Source organism: Rhinopithecus bieti, unplaced genomic scaffold, assembly GCF_001698545.2.
Source record: "Rhinopithecus bieti isolate Rb0 unplaced genomic scaffold, ASM169854v2 scaffold_2654, whole genome shotgun sequence".
Taxonomy (NCBI): domain Eukaryota; kingdom Metazoa; phylum Chordata; class Mammalia; order Primates; family Cercopithecidae; genus Rhinopithecus; species Rhinopithecus bieti.
In genome coordinates, this window is record NW_016804048.1 from 1822666 (window position 1) to 1841966 (window position 19301).

The 19301-nt window shown below is 47.7% G+C and overlaps 1 protein-coding gene across 1 annotated transcript in view; it reads right to left on the bottom strand.

The window, feature by feature from the left end:
* Positions 1 to 15347: 15347 nt before the first annotated feature.
* Positions 15348 to 19301, bottom strand: part of TULP3 (TUB like protein 3) — a 46645-nt gene continuing 42691 nt past the window's right edge. Inside the window, exons 9-11 of the mRNA XM_017862960.1 lie at positions 18620 to 18718; positions 18061 to 18232; positions 15348 to 17003 (exon numbers count right to left, since the gene is read on the bottom strand). Coding sequence (XP_017718449.1) covers positions 16870 to 17003; positions 18061 to 18232; positions 18620 to 18718 — 405 coding nt within the window. The 3' untranslated portion in view covers positions 15348 to 16869. The remainder of the gene's footprint in view (positions 17004 to 18060; positions 18233 to 18619; positions 18719 to 19301) is intronic.

A 19301-nucleotide genomic window follows, 5' to 3' on the forward strand; every position in this document is an offset into this window, starting at 1 on the left:
CCGGCTCTCAGCTCACTGCAAGCTCCGCCTCCCGGGTTCACGCCATTCTCCTGCCTCAGCCTCCCGAGTAGCTGGGACTACAGGCGCCCACCACCTCGCCCGGCTAGTTTTTTGTATTTTTTAGTAGAGACGGGGTTTCACCGTATTAGCCAGGATGGTCTCGATCTCCTGACCTCGTGATCCACCCGTCTCGGCCTCCCAAAGTGCTGGGATTACAAGCTTGAGCCACCGCGCCCGGCCTCAGATCTACAAATTCTGAAGAGTTAAAGGCAAGGTGATTTTACCCAGACATCAGCCCTTCCCAGGGATGTTTACATTTCTTTTTTTTTTTTTGAGACGGAGTCTCGCTCTGTGGCCCAGGCTGGAGTGCAGTGGCCGGATCTCAGCTCACTGCAAGCTCTGCCTCCTGGATTCACGCCATTCTCCTGCCTCAGCCTCCCAAGTAGCTGGGACTACAGGTGCCCGCCATCACGCCCGGCTAATTTTTTGTATTTTTATTAGACATGGGATTTCACCGTGTTAGCCAGGTTGGTCTTGATCTCCTGACCTCGTGATCCGCCCGTCTCGGCCTCCCAAAGTGCTAGGATTACAGGCTTGAGCCACCGCGCCCGGCCACATTTCTTAAGGGACAGAACCCTAATTCACTGACCCTCAGGAATGAGTCTTTTGGTGGAAATATTTCAGCTCTCTGGATCCTACAAATGGATCCTCACTCAAGCTTGATGATGGACTGTGCAGGAGGAGGAGGGTAAGGGTGTGTGCAGGGCCGGGTGGTTTCGTGTAGGGGTATTTGTGTTGGCTATATTCCAAAGTCAAAGTTAAAAATCACGTTAATTGGGCACAGTGGGTCAGGTCAGTAATTCTAGTACTTTGGGAGGCCAAGGTTGGAGGAACTCTTGAGCCCAGGAGTTTGAGACCAGCTCGAGCAATATAATGAGACCCTACCTCTACCAAAAAAAAAAAAAAAAAAAAAAAAATTAGGTGGACATAGTAGCACATGCCTGTAGTCCCAGCTACTTGGGAAGCCGAAGTGGGAGGCTTGTTTGAGCTCGGGAGGTCGAGGCTGCAGTGAGCCATGACTGCACCACTGCACTCCAGCCTGGGTGACAGAGCGGGACTTTGTCTCAAAAATAAATAAATAAACCAGACACATTCATGATATAAGTGGAAAAGCAGATTCTAAAAACTATATATAGGGGCTGGGCATGGTGTAATCCCAGCACTTTGGGAGGCTGAGACAGGCAGATCACCTGAGGTCAGGAGTTTGAGACCAGTCTGGCCAACATGGTTAAACCCCATCTCTACTAAAAATACAAAAAAATAGCCGGGCATGGTGGCGGGCATCTGTAGTCCCAGCTACTTGGGAGGCTGAGGCAGGAGAATCGTTTGAACACAGGAGATAGAGGTTGCAGTGAACCAAAATCGCACCATTGCACTCCAGCCTGGGCAGCAAGAGTGAAACTCCATCTCAAAAAATAAATAAATAGCTGGGCATGGTGGCTCACGCCTGTAATCCCAGCACTTTGGGAGGCTGAGGCAGGCAGATCACCTGAGGTTGAGAGTTCGAGACCAGCCTGATCAACGTGGAGAAACCCCGTCTCTACTAAAAATAAAAAACTAGCTGGGCATGGTGGCGCATGCCTGTAACCTCAGCTACTTGGGAGGCTGAGGCAGGAGAATTGCTTGAACCCGGGAGGCAGAGGTTGCGGTGAGCAGAGATTGCACCATTGCACTCTAGCCTGGGCAACAAGAGTGAAACTCCATCTCAAAAAATAAATAAATAAATAAAAACTATATATTGGATGACCCTGTTTTGAAAGAAGTTGAAAAGTATTTTAAAGGGATTATCTCTGAAAGTTTGCAAATTAAGGGGATTTAGTTTCTTGTTTTTATTCTTTTCTTCTTTTTTTTTTAAGACAGAATTTTGCTTTTGTTGCCCAGGCTGGAGTGCAACAGCACAATCTTGGCTCATTGCAACCTCTGCCTCCCAGGTTCAAGCAATTCTCCTGTCTCAGCCCCCCCGAGAAGCTGGGATTACAGGCATGCACCACCGCACATAGCCCTGTTTATTTTCTATAACAAACTTATAGTTTATAATCAGGGACAAATGTAACTAGAACTATATATCTAACCCTTCCCTAATTTCTTCTCATCTTTGAAAAACAAAACGCTTTACACATCTGAAAATATCACATTGTGGTGCTTGCCTGGGCAGCACATATACTAAAATTGGATACTGATACAGAGATTAGCGTGGCCCCTGAGCTCACAAATTCGTGAAGTCTTCTATTAAAAAAAAAAAAAATGGCCGGGCGCAGTGGCGCACACCTGTAATCTCAGCACTTTGGGAGGCCGAGGCAGGCAGATGACGAGGTAAGAGATTGAGACCATCCTGGCCAACATGGTGAAACCCAGTCTCTACTAAAACTACAAAAATTAGCTGGGCATGGTGGCACACGCCTGTAGTCCCAGCTACTCGAGAGGCTGAGGCAGGAGAATCGCTTAAACCCAGGAGGTGGAGGTTGCAGTGAGCCGAGATCACATCACTGCACTCCAGCCTGGCGACAGAGCAAGGGTCCGTCTCAAAAAAAAAAAAAATGCGGCCGGGCACGGTGGCTCACGCCTGTAATCCTAGCACTTTGGGAGGCTGAAGTGGGCAGATCACCTGAGGTCAGGAGTTCAAGACCAGCCTGGCCAACCATGGAACCCACAAGGCAGAATGAGCCAAGATCGCGCCACTGCACTCCAGCCTGGGCGACAAAGCGAAGACTTCGTTTCAAAAAAACAAACAAAAAAAATGTACCTTGTACACCACAAATATATACAATTTTTATTTGTTAATTATACCTTAATAAAACTGGTGGTGGTAGCAAAGAGATTATATAGAATTAGAAAAATTCAGTGAATAGATTCTGAGTAAACGCCACCATTTGAGTCTTCTAGACTTATCGATCCACTCATTATCCTACATATTTGTTTCAACTATTGCTGACTGCCAGTTTACAACTCTAGAAACTTTTTTCCCCGATAAATCAAACCATTCCCCCCAAACAAACAAAGAAAAGACAGCTGGATTGAATGGCCTAATAGGAAACTGAGAGTAAAGAGAGATTGTTTCCTAGCTTTTAGGTGAAAGGCAAATATTTTACTTTTTTTTTTTTTGACACAGGATCTCTCTCTGTTGCCCAGGCTGCAGTGCAGTGGTGCAGTCAGGGCTCACTGCAGTCTTCACTTCCTGGGCTCAAGTGATTCCCCCTCCTTAACCTCCCAAGCATCTGAGACCACAGGTATGCACCACTTCACTTAGCTATTTAAAAAAATTTTTTTTGTAAAGACAAGATTGTCCTATATGCTCACACTGCTCTCAAACTCCTGGCCTCAAGCCCTCCTCCTGCCTTGGACCTCCAAAGTGTTGGGATTACTGGTGTGAGCCACTGTGCTGGGCCACATCTTGCTTTGGAGATATCTCCAAAGCTGCTCCCCACACCTTGGAAAGTATTATGCAATGACTCCTGCGGGTCAGCTGTCACTTAGGTGCTTTTTCTTTTTTAACCTCTCCATCCTACATTTATTTATTTATTTTTATGTTTTTAGTAGAGATGGGGTTTTGCCATGTTGGCCAGGCTGGTCTGGAACTCCTGGCCTCAAGTGATCCGCCCACCTTGACCTCCCAAAGTCCTAGGATAACAGGTGTGAGCCACTGCACCCAGCCCATTCTATACTTTTATTTACTTTTTTCCTTAAGAGAATCTTCACTTGACACCAGCTGAGCTTCATCTTGTGCTTTGAAGGACAAGACAGACCATTTTCTGTTTTGTTTTGTTTTGTTTCTTTGAGATGAAGTCTCGCTCCGTCTCTCAGGCTGCAGTACAGTGGTGTGATCTTGGTTCACTGCGACCTCCACCTCCCGGGTTCAAGCCATTCCCCTGCCTCAGCCTCCCTAGTAGCTGGGATTACAGGCCTGCGCCACCACACCCAGCTAATTTTTGTATTTTTAGTAGAGATGGGGTTTCACTATGTTGGCCAGGATGGTCTCGATCTCTTGACCTCATGATCTGCCCACCTTGGCCTCCCAAAGTGCTGGGATTACAGGCATGAGCCACTGCGCCTGGCCTTGTTTTGTTTTGTTTTGAGACAGAGTCTCGCTCTGTCACTCAGGCTGGAGTGCAATAGCAGGATCACAGCTCACTGCAGCCTGGACCCCCCAGGCTCAAGCTATCCTCCCACCTAGGCAAAACGGATCTTTATCGAAGGTTTTTCTTTTTTTTTTCCCCCCAACTGTCTATAGAATAAAAGTAGTCAATAATTTGATAAGGATAATATTCGTTCTATTATGTCTTCATGAAAGAGAAATGTAGGCCGGGGCAGTGGCTCATACCTTTAATGCCAACACTTTGGGAGGCTGTGGCTGTGGCTGGAGGATCACTTGAGGCCAGGAGTTTGAGACCACTTGGGCAACATAGGGAGACCCCATCTCTATAAAAAATAAAAATAAAATTATCTAGATGTGGTGGCATGTGCCTGTAGCTATTTGGGAGGCTGAGGTGGGAAAATTGCTTGAATCTGGGAGGTTGAGGCTGCAGTGAGCCATGATTGTACCGCTGCACTCCCACCTGGGTGATAGAGCAAGACCCTGTCTCAAAAAAAAGAAATGTGAAAGAGAACAGGCCCTAGGTCCACTATCTAGGGAACAGTATATGCTGCGGGCTAAATTGTGTCCCCCTAAATTTGTATGTTGAGGTCCAAACCCCTAGTACCTCAGAATGGGACTGTGTTGGAGATAAGGCCTTTACAGAGGTGACTAAGGTAGCACGAGGTCATTAGGGTGGGCCATAATCCAGTGTAACTGCTGTCCTCATGAACGAGGACACAGAACACTCAGACCAAGGGATGACCATGTGAAGACGCAGAGGGAGAAAGGGAGAAGGGCCTCAGAAGAGACCACACCTGCCAGCACCTGCATCCTCCACTTCCAGCCTCCAGAATTGTAAGAAATGCATTTCTGTTGTTTGAGCGCCCCAGCCTGTGGATTTTGTTACGGCTGCGGCAGTCCAGGCTGACTAATTCAGTGTATTACTATTTCCAAACTGAAACAAACTACAGGTTTCCATTGCACAGAGGTGGAAGTGTTCTCTGCACAGTTCTCAAGCAGGGGGAAATTCCTACGGGGGTCTCATCCTCAGCTATCCAGGAGCTTCCTGAAGAAAAGTCAAAAGGAAGGAAAGGCTTCCTCCAATCTTGTTCAGCTAAAATCTTCATCTTCAGTAATCCTGTTTGATAAAATATTCTGAATATGAGAGTTAACTAAGTTGTGTGTGATGACCTTGTTGGGGCGTTAAACAGTCAGAGTTTAAATTCCAGCTTGGCTACCTACTAAGTGAGCCTCGGTTTCCCCATCACTCATTTTTTCACTGCACGTTTATTGAATGTGTGGAAAACAGAGGAGTCATGATGTCCGCCTCTCAGGCTGCCACGCGTGGAACACAGGAGCAGAATTGCTAAGAAGATAGTTCGCTTGGGAACCTGAAGTTGAGATTTCTGTAGCCCAACTAACATTTTCCAACACAGCTTTCTGTGATGAGAATGTGCTCGGCCGGGCATGGTGGAGCATGCCTGTAATCCCAGTTACTCGGGCAGCTGAGGCACGAGAAGTCCTTAAACCCGGGAGGCAAAGGTTGAAGTGAGCTGAGATCATGTCTCCGCACTCAAGCCTGGACAACAGAATGAGACTCTGTCTCAAAACAACAACAACCTGGAACCTGTATTCCCAGCACTTTGGGAGGCCAAGGCAGGTGGATCACCTGAGGTCGGGAGTTTGAGACCAGCCTGACCAACATGGAGAAACCCCGTCTCTACTAAAATACAAAATTAGCTGGGCGTGGTAGTGCATGCCTGTAATCCCAGCTACTCGGAAGTCTGAGGCAAGAGAATCACTTGAACCCGGGAGGTGGAGGTTGCGGTGAGCTGAGATCTCGCCACTGCACTCCAGCCTGGGCAACAAAAGCAAAACTCCATCTCAAAAAAAAAAACAGTTGGGCACAGGGGCTCAGGCCTATAATCCCAGCACACTGAGAGACTGAGGCAGGTGAATCACATAAGGTCAGAGGTTCAAGATCATCCTGGCCAACATGGCAAAAACCTGTCTCTACTAAAAACACAAAATCGGCCGGGCGCGGTGGCTCAAGCCTGCCTGTAATCCCAGTCACTTTGGGAGCGCCCGGGCGGGCGCTCACAGGTCAGGAGATCGAGACCATCCTGTGCCTAACACGGTGAAACCCCGACTCTACTAAAAAAAAAAAACAAAAAACTACCGGGCGAGGTGGCGGGCGCCTGGTAGTCCAGCTACCCCGGAGGCTGAGGCAGGAGAATGGCGTGAACCCCGGAGAGGAGCTTGCAGTGAGCTGAGATCACGCCACTGGCACACCAGCCTGGGCAACAGAGCGGACTCTGTCTCAAAAAAAAAAAAAAAAAAAAAAAAAGAAAACCACAAAAATCAGCCGGGCATGGTGGCACACACCTGTAATCCCACTTACTCAGGAGGCTGAGGCAGGAGAATCACTTGAACCTGGGAGGTGAAGGTTGCAGTGAGCCGAGAATCACACACTGCACTCCAGCCTGGGCCAACAGAGCAAGACTCAATTCTCAAAAAAAAAAAAAAGAAAAATGTTCTCCATCTGCACCATCCAGTGTGGTAGTCACTAGCCACAATGGTGGCTCATTGAGGACTCTGAACTGTAGCTAGCCACTGACTGAAGACCTGAATTTGAATGAAGTCTGAATGGTAAATAGCACGATGTTGGCCAGACCGTGCACATCTCAGACAGAGATGCCGTGCACAATTGGGCATACACACTTGCAGCAGGCCTTGTGAAAGCAATCTTTGGGACCTCGCAGCAAGCAGTGTAAATGTTCTCAAACGGACATTCATTAACACTGAACATTAGCCTGGTGTGGTGGCAACACCCTGTCGTCCCAGCTACTTGGTGAGGCTGAGGCTGAGGAGGAAGCGATCGCTTCTACCCCAGGAGGTTGGGGCATGCAAGCGAGACATGATTGCCGCCATTTGCACTCAGTCTGGGCAGCAAAACGAGACCATTCTCAAAAATTTATTGGCTGGGGTGGTAGCCTCACACCTATAATCCCAGCAACTTTGGGAGGCCAAGGAGGTGGATTATTTGAGGTCAGGAGTTCAAGCCCAGCCTGGCCAACATGGTGGAAACCCCATCTCTACTAAAAATACAAAATTAGCCAGGCATTGGTTTTAGCGGCATACCTGTAGTCCCAGCTCCTCGGGAGGCTTGAGCCAGAGAACCCCGTTTTGAACCCGGGGCAGAGGTTGTAGTGAGCTGAGATTGTGCCACTTGCACTCCAATCTGGGCCACAGAGTGAGACTCTGCCTCAATAATAATTAATTAATTAATAATAGTAATAATTTCATATGGTCTTAAAACTTCTTTTTTTTTTTCTTTTTTTTGAGGCGGAGTCTCGCTCTGTCGCCGCAGGCTGGAGTGCAGGTGGCCGGATCCAGCTACTGCAACTCCGCCTCCCAGGTTCACGCCATTCTCCTACCTCAGCCTCCCAAGTAGCTGGGACTACACGGCGCCAACCACCTCGTTCGCTAGTTTTTTGTATTTTTTTTTTTTTTTTGAGGCGGAGTCTTGCTCTGTCACCCAGGCCCTGGAAGTGCAAGTTGGCCAGATCTCAGCTCACTGCAAGCTTCCCCTCCCGGGTTCCCGCCATTCTCTCTGCTCAGCCTCCCAAGTAGCTGGGAACTACAAGCGCCCGCCACTTCGCCCGGCTGAGTTTTTGTATTTTTTTGTAGAGACGGGGTTTCACTGTGTTTGCCAGATGGTCTCGATCTCCTGACCTTGTGATCCGCTCCGTCTTCGGCCTCCCAAAGTGCTGGGATTTACAGGCTTGAAGCCACCGCGCCCGGCTTTTGTATTTTTTTAATAGAGATGGGGTTTCACTGTGTTAGCCAGCGATGGTCCTCGATCTCCTGACCTCGTGATCCGCCCATCTCAAGCTCCCAAAGTGCGGGGTTACAGGCTTGAGCCACCACCCCGGCCCCCTAAAACTTCTTTTTTAATGATTCCTCCTGGACAGGCATGATGGTGGATGCCTAGAATCCTAGCACTTTGGGAAGCTGAGGTGGGAGGATCACTTGAGTCCAGGAGTTGGAATCCAGCGTAGGCAACATAGTGAGACCCCATCTCTACAACAAATAAAAAAAATTACTCAGGCATGGTAGCATGTGCCTCTGGTCCCATCTGCACAGGAGGCTGAGGCAGGAGGATCACTGGGGCCCAGGAGGTCAAGACTGCAGTGAGTCATGATCGTGCCACTGCACTCCACCCTGGGTGACAAAGTAAGACTGTCTCAAAAAAAAAAAAAAAGATTCCTCCCGCGTCTGTCTTGCCCTTCCTATGCCGTTCTGCTTCTATAGTTAACCCACTTTTTAGTCTCCAGTTTCTCAGTGTTTATGCAAAAATAATCATGGGCTTGCAATTTCCCACCCTTTGTGCACAAAAGGAAGCATGCTGTTCTATAGCTCACTTCTCACTGAATGTCTCCTGGAGATATTTCTGCATCAGTCGTCCATACAGTCTTCCTCACACTTGTTTATTCTCCATAGTATTCCATTGTGGGAAGTACCTTAGTGGGTTTTTTCTTCTCTCTCTCTTGGTTTTTTCTTTTTTTTTCCTGAGGCAGTCTCTCTCTGTTGCCCAGACTAGAGTGCAGTGGTGTGATCATGGCTCACTGCAGCCTCGATCTCCCAGCTCAAGTGATTCTCCCATTTCAGCCTCCTGAGTAGCTGGGACTACAGGCATGTGCCCCCATACCTGGCTGATTTTAAAAAGCTTTTATTTGTTTGTTTGTTTTTTGTAGAAACAGGGTCTTGATATGTTGCCCAGGCTGGTGTCAAAGTCCTGGGCTCAAGCGATACTTCTGCCTGGGCCTCTTAACGTACTGGGATTAATTACAAGCATAAGCCAACTGCGTCCAGCCTTACCTTAGTGTTTTTAACTAGTCCCCTATTGATAGGCAATTTGCACATTAATAATGTGTGGGTTTTTTTTTTTTTTTTTTTTTTTTGAGACAGGGTCTTGCTCTGTCCCTAGAGTGAAGTGCGGTGGTGCAATCCTAGTGCACGTAAGCAATCCTCCTACCTCAGCCTCCCAAGTAGCTAGGAATACTACTGGTGTGTGCCACCATCCCTGGCCCAAAGATTAAATTTATGTATCTCTATCTCTCTAAATATCTGATATAGAACAACATACGACCGACCAAAGGCAAAGATCAGGAAACCTTTTTCAAGGTCACATTCTACTTTAGCCTGATCTAGTTTGTCCTAAGTACGCATCAGTACTTTGGAAATGGAACTTAGACCCACCTTTCTGTTGTTGTTGTTGTTGTTGTTGTTGTTGAGACAGAATCTCGCTCTGTCACCCAGGCTGGAGTGCAGTGGTGCAATCTTGGCTCACTAGAACCTCCGCCTCCCAGGTTCAACTGATTCTTGTGCCTCAGCCTCCCGAGTAGCTGGGATTACAGGCGTGCACCACCACGTCTGGCTAATTTTTGTATTTTTAGTAGAGATGGGGTTTCACCATTTTGGCCAGACTGGTCTCAAATTCCTGACCTCAAGTGATCCGCCTGCCTCGGCCTCCCAAAGTGCTGGGGTTACAGGCATGAGCCACCGCACCCACACGCGGCCTAGACACACTTTTAAAATGTTGCTCTAATTCTTAGCCCTCTTCTGCCAGTCACCCTCCTTTCTCCTCAAACCATTCTTCCTTCCTAATCTTCCTACTCCCAAACTACAGAAGAAAGAGAACTGCTGGATAATTCTTCTTGAAACACTTGAGATTCATGACAAGGGGCAGAATCTAGGTAGAAAGTGCTTAACTAGATGTTAAACCCTGTGGCTTGCACCCCAATATTAAACCAAAGAGGTACAGTAAAAGCTGGTGATAGACCAGGAAAAGCCTACCCCTCCTATGCCCCAGCTTTACCCCCATGTGGCTTAGGTCATGGCCAAAGCCATGTTGGGGCAGTGTCAAAGGAGCTCAGGGCTGATGGACCACAAGACAAGGCATATCCAGAAGGAATCTTGGAGGCCGATTTCGTATTTGAAATACTTTAAAAATTTCCATCAACATCAGGGCTAATATTTGCATAGGCTGTTACTTCAAGTAAAAACACAGATGGGTACAAGGTGAGGAAAGGGAGGTAGGATCAGGGGTGGGCTAGCACTGGCGTGTGAAGTAACCCAGTTAAACCATGCTGTGCTTCTGTCCTGTCCTATTGTCTCTGGAAAACCATCTAAATTTGCTTTATAAACATGTATAAGCCATTCTGTATAAGTGCATGGCTAAGAAGATCATTGTTCTGTTAAGTTTTTTCTTTTTCCTTTTTTTTTTTTTGAGATGGAGTCTTGTCTGTCGCCCAAGCTGGAGTGCAGTGGCGCGATCTCAGCTCACTGCAAGCTCCATCTCCCCGGTTCACGCCATTCTCCTGACTCAGCCTCCCCAGCAGCTGGGACTACAGGCGCCCGCCACCACACCCGGCTAACGTATTTTTTGTATTTTTAGTAGAGACGAGGTTTCACCGTGTTAGCCAGGATGGTCTCGATCTCCTGACCTCGTGATCCACCCACCTCGGCCTCCCAAAGTGCTGGGATTACAGGCGTGAGCCACCACACCCGGCCCTGTTAAGTTTTTTCTTAGAGACAGGGTTTCACGCCAGGCTGGAGTGCAGTGGTACAATCTTGGCTCACTGCAGCCTCCTAGGCTCAAGCCATCCTCCCACTAAAGCTTCCGGAGTAGCTGAGACTACAGGCTCGTGCCACAGTGCTTGGCTGATTTATTTTTGTAGAGATGGGGTCTCCCTATGTTGCCCAGGCTGGTCTGGGAACTCCTGGGCTCAAGCGATCCTCCCACCTTAGCCTTCCAAAGTGCTGAGATTACTGTTGTGAGCCACCATTCCCAGCTCATTGTTTTATTTTGAAAGAACATTAATAAAAATGATGGCTGGGCATGATGGCTCACACCTGTAATCCCAGCACTTTGGGAGGCTGAGGTGGGAGGATTGCTTGAGCCCAGGAGTTCAACATCAGCCTGGGCAACAGTGAAATGACACCCTGTCTTTACACACAAACAAAATTGTTTAATTAGCTGAGCATGGTGGTGTGTGCCTGTGGTCCCAGTTACTCATTAGGCTGAGTGGGGAGAATCACTTGAAGCAAGAGTTTGAGGCTATCATGAGCCATGAGATACGCCACTGCACTCCNCCTGGGTGTGGTAGCTCACGCCTGTATCCCAGCAGCTCAGGAGACTGAAATGGGAGGATCACTTGAGCCTGGGAATGTTAAGGCTGCAGTAAGATCATGCCACTGCCGTCCAGCATAGGTAACAGAGTGAGACCCTGCCTCAAATTTAAAAAAAAGATAATATAGATATCTGCCACTAAGTGTTTATTCTGTGCCAGCCAGATCCTGGGCATTTTACCTGGAATACCTTAACTAGTTTCTTTCTTTTTTTTTTTTTTTTTTGAGACGGAGTCTCACTCTGTCGCCCAGGCTGGAGTGCAGTGGCGCGATCTTGGCTCACTGCAAGTTTCACCTCCCAGGTTCATGTCATTCTCCTGCCTCAGCCTCCCGAGTAGCTGGGACTACAGGCGCCCGCCACTACGCCCGGCTAATTTTTTGTACTTTTAGTGGAGATGGGGTTTCACCGTGTTGGCCAGGATGGTCTCGATCTCCTGACCTCGTGATCTGCCCACCTCGGCCTCCCAAAGTGCTGGGATTACAGGCGTGAGCCACCGCACCTGGCACCTTAGCTAGTTTCTAAACTCCAGAAATATTAGTGTTCGCAGGCTTTCAGAAGAGAGCCGTGGTATAACACGAGGTGCTTGGTAAATGCGTGGTAACATGGTCCGCTTGCTGTTTTCACTCAGGCCTGGTGACTTCCCCACCTGTGCGGGGTCTGCCCATTTTAACGCACTTGCAACATGCATTCCTGGACAGTAGGTGGCGCCATGGAACCACCTACAGTTCCCACCGCACACCTTCATTTGTGGCAGCCCGTTTTTGTTGGATGACAGGAGTCTATTGGTTGATAAAAAAGACTGTGAGACTTTTAAAGCATATCCATTGCCAGTGATAATGAGGAGACGTAAGCAGGAAAGGAGGCAAAATGATCCCATATGCCAGTGGTCAGGAAACATGTCTCAGGAGGTGGCACAGAAACTGGCAAGTCCTTGGCATGCCCCTGGCTGGGGCCTGCATGGGCCAGGCTAAGAGAACTGTGGACTGAAGAGAAGCAGGTGTTAGACGTGCAGACAATTCCCCGGCAGGAGCTGGAGGCTGCGGAAAAAGGCAGCTTGCAACATGCTGGAGTTTTCTCTAGGAGCAAGCTGTGTGTGTCTTGAGAGAATTGCTTAGTTACTATAACCAAATGGACAAATGTCAAGTTGGCTAATAAATCGTACTTGGTAGAATAAAGAGGACATTTCTCAGTGCACGATCCTGTTTCTTCCACAATTCCAGTCTCCTCTCCATGGTGCCTTCACTGAGGCAATCTGTGCTTTCCCTGAGCTCTGTGTCACCTCTCCTGCGAGTCATCCTTAGCCATCAACAGCATGAAGCTGTCCAGGGGTAACCAGTGAGTTCAGCTCAAAACAGGGGAATGCCAGAGTGTTGTCAGCATGAGTGGGGAGAAACATGTAATTCAAGAATGTAAAAGGGCACGTAGTTCAAAGCCTCTCAATCTATAAAGGAGGCACGTGGCAAATCATTGGCAGAAATAGGGTCAGAACCCAGGAAGATTTTGCCTTAGTCGAACCATCACTTTATTTCTGCACTTACAATGCTGGTCTCAAGGAAGTGAATTGATGCTAGTTAATTTCTTCTATGATCTATTAAACTGATCAAAAAGAGCCTTTTGCAGGCCTGTTTTTAGACTTGCAGTTGACACTTGCTGAAATCTTTCATGCTAATGCCCACCAGTATGTCCCTGATCACTAGTGTACAAAACTGTGTCACAAAGAGTCTATTTGGACCAGGCATGGTGGCTCGTACCTGTGATCCCAACACTCTGGGATGCCAAGGGGAGAGCATTGCTTGAGCCCAGGAGTTCAAGACCAATCTGGGCAACATGGTGAAACCCTATCTCTACCAAAAATTTAAAAATTAGTTGTTGGTGGTGGACGGCTGTAGTCCCAGCTACTCAGGACACTGAGGTGGGAGGATGGTTTGAGCCCAGGAGGCAGAGGTTGCAGTGAGCCAAGATCACACCACTGCACTCCAGCCTGGGAAACAGAGCCAGACCCTGTCTCAAAAAGACAGAAAACCTGGCCAGCCATGCACCTTAGCCAAAGAGAATCATATGAAAAAGAAAACAATTCACATTGTGCATGTTGAAGACTTAAAAAAAAAAAAAAAGGAAAATCAAGCTGTAAGAATTGATTCCAGCTCTTGTCCTGATTTTTAGGCTCTTCTTCTTTCCATGTGTTTATCACTGTGACACTGATAAGAGCCAGAGAGCCTAGGAAAGCTTTGTGGACACTTTTTTTTTTTTTTTTTTTTTGAGACAGAGTCACATACAGGCTGGAGTGCAGTGGCACAATCTTGGCTCACTGCAGCCTCTGCCTTCTCAGTCCAAGTGATTCTCCTGCCTCAGCCTCCCAAGCAACTGAGATTACAGGCACCCGCCAACACACCCAGGTAATTTTTGTATTTTTAGTAGAGACAGGGTTTTGCCATGTTGGCCTGACTGGTCTGAACTCCTGACCTCAAATGATCCTCCCACCTCGGCCTCCTGAAGTGCTGGACATGAGTCACCACACCCAGCAATTTTTTTTCAACTTCTGAACATACGGCAGCTTTCAAATGTGAAGGCCGGGCACGGTGGCTTATGCCTTTAATTCTAGCACTTTGTAAGGCCAAGGTGGGAGGATCACTTCAGCCCAGGAGTTTGAGCCTGGAAAACATAGTGAAACCCTGTCTTTACTTTAAAACAAAAAATTAGCCAGTCTTGGTGGCACATGCCTATTGTTCTAGCTACTCAGGAGGCTGAGGTGGGAGGATCCCTTGAGCTCAGGAAGTTGAAGCTGTGGTGGGCCAAGATCATACCACTGCACTCCAGCCTGGACAACGGGAATGAGACCCTGTCTCAAAAAAATAAAATAAAATAAACAGGCCAGGCGCGGAGGCTCACGCCTGTAGTCCCAGCTACTCGGGAGGCTGAGGCAGGAGAGTCGCTTGAACCCAGGAGGTGGAGGTTGCAGTGAGCCGAGATCGCCCCACTCCACTCCAGCCTGGCAACAGAGCCAGACTCCGTCTCAAAAAAAAAAAAAAAAAGACTGGGTGCAGTGGCTCACACCTGTAATCCCAGCAATTTTGGAGGCCAAGGTGAGACCAGCCTGCAGCCTGGCCAACATGGTGAAACCTCTTCTCTACTTAAAATACAAAAATTTAACTGGGTATAGTAGCGCACGCCTGTAGTCCCAGCTACTCAGGAGGCTGAGGCAAGAGAATTGCTGAAACGTGGGAGGTGGAGGTTGCAGTGAGCCGAGATCACCCCCACTGCACTCCAGCCTGGGTGACAAAGCGAGACTCCATCTCAAAAAACAAAAACAAGAAGTTAACACTCAAAGGCAAGCGATGGGGTCTATTTCACTATTAGATAGTTCATTTGTGTTGCTGCTGAACCAGTAAGGAATGACAACAAATCCGGGAAGCTGACCCGGGCAGGCATCCAAAGAATATACACTCTACCCTCCGGCCCTGCTAAGCTCAGCTATTGGTCCCGTCTTCTGTCCAGACGCCCCTGGCCATCACGTGTAGTGTGTCTAGGTAGCTTCTGAACACAGCCTTCTTAGTCTGCAGATTCCTGCTCTGCATCAGGATGACATGTTTGTTAGTCATCACCTGGTTTTAAAGAACTGATGTGCTCACTGTTACCAAAACTTTTTTTTTTTTTTTTTTTTGAGGCAAGGGTCTCACTCTGTGGCCCAGGGTGGTGTGCAGTGCTGTGATCTCTGCCCACTGCAACCCCAGCCTCCCGGGTTCAAGCGATTCTCATGCCTCAGCCTCCTGAGTAGCTGGGATTACAGACGCACACCACCACACCTGGCTAATTTTGGTATTTTTAGTAGAGACGGGGTTTTGCCGTGTTGGCCAGGCTGGTCTCCAACTCTTGGCCTCAGGTGATCTGCCTGCCTCGACCTCCCAAAGTGCTGGGATTATAGGCGTGAGCCACTGCACGTGGACCAAGACGACAATTATGATTACAGAACATGACAGTAGGAACTTCCTGAGGCACAGGACTTGCAAAGGCAGTGACACATTTTTATATAAATTAACTTTTATTTCTATAACATATAAAAGGTATAAATAGGACTTATGTAAAAACCAATCACCTGCACACACAAATTATGTGAAATTAGTTTATATATCTCTTTAAACCAGAGGGAGGAGGAGGCAGCAGGATGAGGTCCACCTGGCCCACCATAAGTCCTTCCCCAGATGCTGTCGTGTATTAATAGCTTCTGCGGTCAACCAGGGTAATCTGCCAGGCAGTGCCTCAGGATGGGGTGGGGGTGGTGGTGGTGACGAGGTGTGAGGCTTCTGGGCACGGCTGTGAGGGAGGCACTTGGTGGGAAACATGCCTGAGATGTAAACAGTCTCGTCCTCACCAAGAAGGTGGGACTTGTCGCAGGTGGGACAAGCCAAGGGTCCTGCAGCTCCCAGCTGGCTCTCCTTCACATGCTTGTCTGATGTGGTGCAGGAACAACAGGCAGGGCGAGAGGTTTGTCTGCAGAAGGGAAGTCTGACGGAGCAGCCGCCATGGATGTCCCACCCAGTGCTGGCAAACGGTTCTGTGCACAAGGGGTGCAGCTCAGCGGTGCTGACAGTGGAGCTCACAGAGCTCCTGTATTCTCAAGGTTTGGATACATTCTGGGAGGGATGAACTGGTGTAAGAGTCACATAATACGTGGAGGGGTGTAATAATCCAAAAAATGTAGCAAAACACCTTCTATGCCTATGAACCTGGGTTGGGGGAGCCGCGAACAAAGTCCAAAGCTCTGCCACACAGGCCAGCAGTGCTCATGTCTGCTGGCTGATCCTCCCCAAAGCCTCTCCTGCCACTTTTTTTTTTTTTTTAATACTAAACTAAATGGTCAATACTGCCAACTCTCTTGATAATGACAAAATGTTTGCACCGGATGCCTGCAGGTGTGTGTGTCGCTCCACACTAGTGGATCCGTAGTGATATAGCTGTGGGAGGCACTCCTGGGTTGAAAATGAAGGCAATTATCAAATTACTGTCAGTCTTGACTGAGTCGCCTCTAGAGTTTATGCTTTCAGCCTTAATTGAAATGAAGACAATTATATACAATTCTCACATAATTGATCACAAATGTGATCACAACCACTCTAAGATTGGTGCTGGCCAATCTGCTGTGAGGGAATGAAGAGAGGAGAGGAACTGCAATGTCAGTCCCTAATTCTACTGCAAGTTTCCAAGCACAGGAAATCCCACTCTAGCTTCAGGAGACGATACGTGACAAGAACATGACTGTGCTTTAAATCATCTCTCAACCATGCTAAGCTGTGATCCCTCACCAAGTCTATGAAACCTGGAAAAGGAGTAGAGTGCATGGGGTGTATGTGTGTTTTATAAATTCAGGGATCATTCCAAAAGGGGCAAACTATTGCTTTTCGTGTGTGTGTTTTATAAATTCAGGGATCATTCCAAAAGGGGCAAACTATTGCTCTTCAAGTCTTGGGGCAGGGAGGGGAAGGGGAGGCCACTGTCCGCTCCTGAAAGCTCTGTGGGGAGAAAGGCTCCCTGCCTGATTGTTCTGTCATTCACATGCCAGCTTACTGTCAAAGCTAGAAAGACCGATGCCAAAGGCCTGAACTGCGCAAAGTGGGTAGTTATAGTCCAGTGTGAACACGTCATCTGCCACACGTCCAAACTGCATGACTATATAGTCAGCTAGAAACAGAAGGAAATCAAGATGTTAGAATATGATGTGGTTGCACTAGGGGAAAACTTTTTTTTTCTTCCTTTCCTGAGATGGGGTTTTGCTCTGTCGCCCAGGCTGGAGCCTAGTGGAATGACCACAGCTCACTGCAGCCTTGACCTCCCATCCCAGGCTCAAGTGATCCTCCCACCTCAGCCTCTTGAGTAGCTGGGACTACAGGCAAGCACCACCATGCCTGGCTAATATTTTACTTTCTGTGAAAATAGGGTCTCAGTGTGTTGCTCAAGCTGGTCTCAAACACCTAGGTCAAGTGATTCTCCTGCCTCGGCCTCCCAAAGTGCTGGGATTACTGGCCCAGTGAAAACCTATTTATGATACAGAAAGAATCCTCCAAATAGGCCAGTTAATCACCAGGTTTCTGTAGAATAGAGAGCGGCTTGCTGGGAACGTCACAAGCTCCGTAGGCTAGAGGTGCCAGGAACCTTTACTGGGGTCATTTGCCTTTGTTCCCCAAACAACCTACTCTATGACTTCTCTGAGTTTTTTTTTTTTTTTTTTTTTTTTTGAGACGGAGTCTCGCTCTGTCGCCCAGGCTGGAGTGCAGTGACGCAATCTCGGCTCACTGCAGCCTTGACCTCCTGGCTCAAGTGATGCTCCCACCTCAGCCTCCCAGGTAGCTTGGACTACAAGTGCCTGCCACCAGGCCCAGCTAATTTTTTCTATTTTTTGTAGAGATGGGGTTTCACACCATGTTGCCCAGGCTACTCTTAAGCTTGTGGTCTCAAGTGATCTGCCCACCTCAGCCTCACAAAGTGCTGTCTGAGCCACGATGCCCAGCCAGCTTTTCTGATTTGCTATAGCATATCTCTCACACTCCTCTCCCCTCCTCAACACAGTGATTTACAGGTTTTCTCTAAAACTGTAGTTTCATCTTTCCAAAGAAATCCTCTCTCTCCTCCATGATTATCTCCTGACTATCATTTCCTATTGCATACAGGGAATGTGCATTTCCCATCTTGTAAGAGTGTCTATCCTCCTCTTCCTACCCAACCCTTCCTGGAGGCTTACGGTCATTTTTGTGGACTATCTGGAAGTTCTTCACTGATGCCTGAGTGACCCGGCCACGAAAGTTGAGGACATAGGACTGGGTGTCACTGTTCCAGACGGGGGCCTTGTTGTGCAGTTCAATCAGATTTTCCATAGTTTTGTTCTGCCACCTTGAGAGCAAACTGTCATGGTTCTGTCCAAAGGGAAAATCATTACTTTGTAACTGACAACCCTACAACTCTACAAGGTAGAAGGTAGAGGAGGAGAATACTTTCTCCATTTCAGAAAGGGTAAAGCAGAAGCAAAGAATGAAAGCCAACAATGAAGACAGGATTTTTAAATTATTCTACTTTATCCAGCATTTCTCTGACGAAAAAATGGTTTCAAGGCAGTGACTCTGCAACTGCTCTTATCCTGAGGTTCTGGAGGGGCAGCTCTCCTAAAGAAGGGTATGGAGCCATGCTCCAGTGTGGGGCTCTGGAAGCTCAATTTTTTTTTTTTTTTTTTTTGGTATTAATCTCTCTGTATTGTACTACTGTCTTTTAGAGTCTTTTGCTGATTTAAATATGTTCTTACTCACGTTTCGTGGCTGATATGGGATCTGCTTATGATTCAGTGTCATTCCAGGAATGATTACAGACATTTTCCTAGGACCTTTAAATCCAAGTACATTCGTCTCCTGGAAGATAGGAAAACAAGGCAGAACTTGGAAACAGGAGAAAAATAGAGACCACATTCTTTTATAACATAAGACTTTCTTGGGAACGTAAGATGCTTACAATATCAGGTGTACCGGCCAGGGGCGGTGACTCACGCCTGTAATCCCAGAACTTTGGGAGGCTGAGGTGGGCAGATCACCTGAGGTCAGGAGTTTGAGACCAGTCTGGCCAACATGGTGAAACCCTGTCTCCACTAAAAATACAAAAATTAGCCAGGCGTGGTGGCAAGTGCCTGTAGTCCCAGCTACTAAGGAGGCTGAGGCAGGAGAATTGCTTGAACCCAGGAGGCAGAGGCTGCAGTGAGCCGAGATCGCATCATTGCACTCCAGTCTGGGCGACAAGAGTGAGACTCTGCCAAAAAAATAAATAAAAAATATAATAAATCATGTGTACCAAAAATAATTTTATTACTTTGCTGTAAACAGAGTCAAAAACAGGAAAGTAATATATCTCTTTGTAACTCTTTTTTTTGTTGTTTTGTTTTCTGAGACAGAGTCTTGCTCTGTCGCCCACGCTGGAGTGCAGTGGCGCAATCCCCACTCA